General features: G+C 48.7%; 1 protein-coding gene across 1 annotated transcript; it reads left to right on the top strand.

Moving 5' to 3' along the window:
• The first annotated feature begins 1,350 nt into the window (after positions 1 to 1,350).
• On the top strand, positions 1,351 to 2,067 carry LOC125033229. Its single transcript, XM_047624612.1, has 2 exons — positions 1,351 to 1,905; positions 2,011 to 2,067. The coding sequence occupies exons 1-2, from the start codon at positions 1,351 to 1,353 to the stop codon at positions 2,065 to 2,067; spliced, it is 612 nt and encodes a 203-aa protein (XP_047480568.1).
• The last annotated feature ends 3,296 nt before the right edge of the window (positions 2,068 to 5,363 follow it).

The following is a 5,363-nucleotide window of genomic DNA, read 5'->3' as shown; positions in this document are numbered from 1 at the left end:
ATCTCTCACCGGAACTCCTACTCTCCGTCGGCGACCTCATCAACAACCCCGAGTACAATTCTTATGAACTCCTCAAGGCAGCAATCCTACAGCGTCTTCATGTCACCGGATGGCCGTATGCCCTCAGAAATACTACGACACATGCAACGCACCCTCGATACACACCTGCCTCCCGATATTCTGCGCTCGATGTTCCTCCAACGTCTGCCGGCAGCAGTTCAGACCGTCCTTTTAGCCTCAGAACTCCCCATCGAGCAACTAGCCTTGAAAGCAGACGAAATCCTCGCAATACAAACCAGCCCACAAGCCTCATCCGTGTCCACAACACCGTCTTTAACCCTGGAGACCCTCGCTACGCAGGTCGCCGAACTCACAACCGCCGTTCGACGGCTCACAGCCCGCGAGCCTTCACCGCGTCCCAGGTCCCGCCATCGCAGCCCTGCATCGCCACTTGCCTACTGCGACAGCGGACGAGACTACGCGCCTCAGCACCATCAAAACTACAATCGCCGCCGCTCCCCGACTCCAGGTAGCTATTGTTTCTATCACTCCAGATACGGCACCCGGGCGCGTCGGTGCGACCCCCCTTGCTCCTGGCCGGGAAACGGGCACCGCGGGAACTAATAGCGCCGGTTTCTCGCGGCCCCAGACGGCGCCTGCTCTACGTCCGTGACACCAACTCTCACCTACGGTTCCTGGTAGACACAGGTGCTGATGTCAGCCTTATCCCTGCATCCCACAAGGACAGGATCTCGCACGCTGGAGGCCGCCAACAGTTCTCCCATTAATGTATAGGTGAGCACTCCATGACACTCCCCTTCCCAGAATTATCGATGGAGATAACTCTCTTCAGCTGGAGCAAGTACAACTACAGAACTCGCAGGACACCATCCTCTGCGACACCTCGTCCTTACATTCCCCCATCACTCCGCCGGCAGTTTTTCGAAGCTTACCATGCCCATCGGCGAATACGTGCAACCCAGGATATCATCCGCAGCAAAGTTGTCTGGCCGGGCATCAATAGAGACGTCTTGGAATGGAGCCGCACCTGCGTCGAGTGCCAGCGCAGTAAGGTTACCGACATACTAAGGCTCCCCCGCAGGTGTTCCTGGTACCAGACGGCCGCTTCGAACACGTACAACTGGACGTGGTTGGCCCTCTCCCAGCCGACCAGGGTTACAGTTACGTCCTGACGATGATTGACCGGTTTCTTAGGTGGCCTGAAGCCACCCCCATCCAGAATATCACCGCCGCCACCATTGCCAAGACCTTCATCAGCTCTTGGATATCGCGCTACGGAACTCGACCGATCGCGGGTCTCGGTTCGAGTCCGAGCTCTGGAGGCAACTGATGATTCTTCTCGGCACGAAGCGCATCCAGACCACGGCATACCATCCCAGTGCTAACGGCATGTTAGAGCGCCTACATCGCCAGTTGAAGGAGGCTCTCACAGCTTCATCCTCCACGCGTCAATGGGTGGACCAGTTACCCTTGGCGCTCCTGCACATACAGACCTCTTTCAAGCAGGACCTTCAATGCACCGCAGCTGAGATGGTTTACGGAACCACCATAGCCCTCCCTGCCGACTTCGTAGTTAGCTCCGGAAGTCAGGACCCGGGAGCTTTCGGAAAGCAGCTCCGCAACCGCATGGCCCGCATCCGCTCTCGTCCTACACGACCTTCACGGCAGCGAGATATATACTTACCACGCGACCTTCACGACTGCTCACACATCTTCATCAGGCGACCCACCAAGCCACCTCTGTGCCCGCCCTACGAGGGACCTTTTCCTGTCGTCAAGCGGGACGGTAAGACCATCACCATTCGGCGTCCCCGAGGGGAGGACATCGTCTGCATCGACCGTGCGAAACCTGCACACCTCCAAGAACCGTGCACGGTTTCGAGGGTTCGTTTCGCGACCGCTACACTGGAAAGGGAAGTGCTGTGGTGACCAACTCGCGACAAGCATTGGCACACCGTAGGACCTGACCTAATCCGTTTGGCGACTTAGGTCCCCGCCGATTACCGCCAATCACCGCTTAGCTCTCCTGACCTGACCAGCGAGTAAACATCGTGCCTGGCCCATTTAAGCCGCGGAATCAAGGAGTGACACACACTCATCGGCTGGACTCTGACCGCAACACACCCCCTGTAATAAAGAGTTGATTTGACTACCGTGTGTTTACCTTAAACCACAATGTACTTTGATTTTCATATTTTCTTTTGTCTACCAAGTTTTGTTTTGTCTATACTTCACTTTCATGGTTTTGTTTTGTATCATCCTATTTATCACCCATTTGTTTCACATACATATACTGTTTTAACCTATACTCTCCCTTCGTCCCTTCCCACTTTGGAAAGTCAGAGCTGGTTGTCACGACATTCAATTTCCCAACTGATGAAAAACTTGTACACTTGATTCGGTTCCACAATAATATCACTGTAATCATATCATCCATATCGTGTCATCGTCATCTTCAGTACTCTCTATCTCAGTGCTTCACCCCTCATCATTCACTTGTTTTGCACTTCTTATTTCTGTTTTTGTTACAACTTAAAAGACATAGAGCAACGGTCTATTTGACCAAGGAGATCAGAGGTTGTGGTCTGTTACAAGTGCCAGGGTTACAGCCATGTAGCTAGATATTGCAGGAAAGAAACAGCTTGTGCTGTCTGTGCATGACATCAGTGATAAGCTCGTTAGACTGTTTTACTTGGCTTTTATAAGATCAGTTGTAGACTACCATGCATTGAACTTGTTCCAGTGAAAGGAATCAAAAATATATAGCATGGAGGTAGTGCAAAATGAAGCTATCAGGATTACTCTTCGCGCACTGAGAACAGCAAGGATAATGAATATGAGATTAAAACTAAACTTACCATCCATTTTTGAGAGAATATTTAGTTCCACTATATTTTGGTTAAAGCTCCGACTATTCTTTGCTATGGTCTGAATTTTTTTTTTTTTCGGCATTTGGGGCACTTATTGGGCTCAAATACCAAGCATTGATAGATATTAATGTCTATTATACGGCATAGCCACTATATTGCTTTAAAAATGACCTTGAATCGACACAACATTTAACCTTTATCATCCCAGTTATATTGGGAAAATTCTGTCAAATTTTGTGGAAAGACAATTGCCTTAAGTGTACATCTGATGAATATTATATAACAATTGAACAAACGAATGTCAGGTTACAGTACTGTCCCCATGTGAAAACGTTATGAACACATATTATTAACAAAACAATACTTTACTACGCTTCTTGTCGTCACCCTAACACCATATCCTGTAGACGGTCTTCGATCTGGTCCTTCCTGACAGCTGATTCTCATGTTCTCTGCGGAGTTGCTCACCATCGACCAAGTGCCACAGTGTTTAGTAAAAGTTACGAATACTGAGTGTAGTGCCAGGGTAACAGGGTGCTGTACGGACGACCGTTGACCAGCCCTGGTGAGTGTATGTGTGACAGCACTTGACCTGGCGCTCGCACCCTCCCCGCGCCCAACCGCAGGGAATTAATCACCGTAGAAGTGGACAACCACCTCCTCGCTCTCCTCGCTGTCCCATCATGGAGGGGGAGGGGGACGTGCTCGGGGCCCCCGCATTGCCATCTACCACCCCCTCATCCCCCCACCCCATGGGAGGGATTGATTCCACTGAACATAGGGAAATGAACGGTGTGGATTCGCCTGTGGACCCCGATGTGGATGACGAGGGATTCCAACTCGTTCAGAAGAGGAGGAAGACAGTGAAGACCACATCGCAACACCACACCAGCAACATGACCAGTAATGCAACTGGAGTAACGACTAAACAACGTGAACCCATCGCCCCAAAGGAAAAGTACATTAGACTGGCCTTTCCGGAGGACACGTCTACAGCTGATAAAATCAAGTGGATGAGGGAGGTCAGCCAGCTGCCGCCCCTCCAAGAGGAAGGCCCGCTAGACATGGTGCAGGGGAAATGGACATCCTCTCGTTATGTCTATGTAAAGAGGGAACAACAACAATACATAGCCCTCATGATTAATGGGACTTTCGCACCAGGTGAAGATGGAATTACCTATAGTGTCCTCTGCCTTATAGCTCAGGTACCTGGTAATCCCCTTTGGCACCTGTGCAGGTTAAGTTTGTCACAAGGTATTCTGCCTGGCCTCTGGACGCGCAGTCTAATCATCCCTATACCGAAACCAAACACTGATAAATACCGCCCTATCTCCCTAACCTCATGTGTATGCAAAGTTCTAGAAAGGATAATTTTGAACAGACTCAGGTACAGGTTGCAAGGTGAATTATCTCACAGACTGTACGGATTCATAACGGGACGTAGCACACAACACTGCTTTGCAGAGTACTACTCAAACTCTAATCCAGGGAAGCACACTATTTTTCTTGACCTTAAGTCAGCTTTTGACATTGCAAACAGAGAAATTATCCTAGAACAATTAGTAAACTTTGGGATCCGGGGTAAATTATTGAGCTGGATTAGAATGTATCTTTCGAACAGATCTGCAAGTGTCTTGTTCAGGGGAGTGATAAGTTCCACCACACAATCTTTTGAACTTGGGACGCCACAGGGAGGAGTTCTCAGCCCTATGTTGTTCAATGTCCTCATGCACAAGCTGGTGGCAGATATTCCACTTGGGGATGGTGAATCCATTATATGCTATGCTGATGACATATGTGTCAAAGCATCATCACAAGAGAGGATGCAAATAATTCTCGACAAACTCACAACTAGGGCTCATGAGTGTGGATTAGTCATCTACACTGAGAAAACAATGGCTCTCAATCCATGTATCATACCCCTACCCACTTTTCGCATAGGTGACCAAGAGCTTGACATGTGTCATAAATATAAATATCTAGGGGTGAACATAAATGATGCAGACCTTATCCATTCCCTGAAAAAGAGACTCTGGGAGAGACTGAAACCGTTGAAAGTTCTTGTTGGAAGAGAACATGGCATCAATGTTAAGCTCGCTAGACTGTTTTACTTGGCTTTTATAAGATCAGTTGTAGACTACCATGCACAGCACTTGTTGCAGTGGAAGGAATCAGAAATAAATAGCTTGGAGGTAGTGCAAAATGAAGCCATGAGGATTATCCTCGGCGCCCCGAGAACAGCAAGGATAGTAAACATGAGGTCGGAACTTAACCTACCATCCATCTCTGATAGAATAATATTTATTTCCACTATATTTGGTGTCAATGCTCTGAGGGAACCCTTGTATCTTTCAGACTTCCAAAAACAAATGCAGAATAAAATCACGCAAGCAGACGTGACTAATCACACACACGCGCGCCCTCTAATACACAAAATCTCCATGAACATTACAAAGCTCAATGTCCCAATTA

The sequence above is a fragment of the Penaeus chinensis genome, chromosome 16, assembly GCF_019202785.1.
Source record: "Penaeus chinensis breed Huanghai No. 1 chromosome 16, ASM1920278v2, whole genome shotgun sequence".
Lineage (NCBI taxonomy): Eukaryota > Metazoa > Arthropoda > Malacostraca > Decapoda > Penaeidae > Penaeus > Penaeus chinensis.
This window is presented reverse-complemented; position numbering and strand designations above follow the sequence as displayed.

Excerpts from the sequence above, each read along its gene's own strand:
- LOC125033229 (XM_047624612.1), top strand. The coding sequence starts at position 1,351 with ATGATTCTTCTCGGCACGAAGCGCATCCAGACCACGGCATACCATCCC. Across the intron at positions 1,906-2,010 it reads AACCGTGCACGGTTTCGAGG|GTCCCCGCCGATTACCGCCA; the intron begins GTTCGTTTCGCG and ends TTGGCGACTTAG.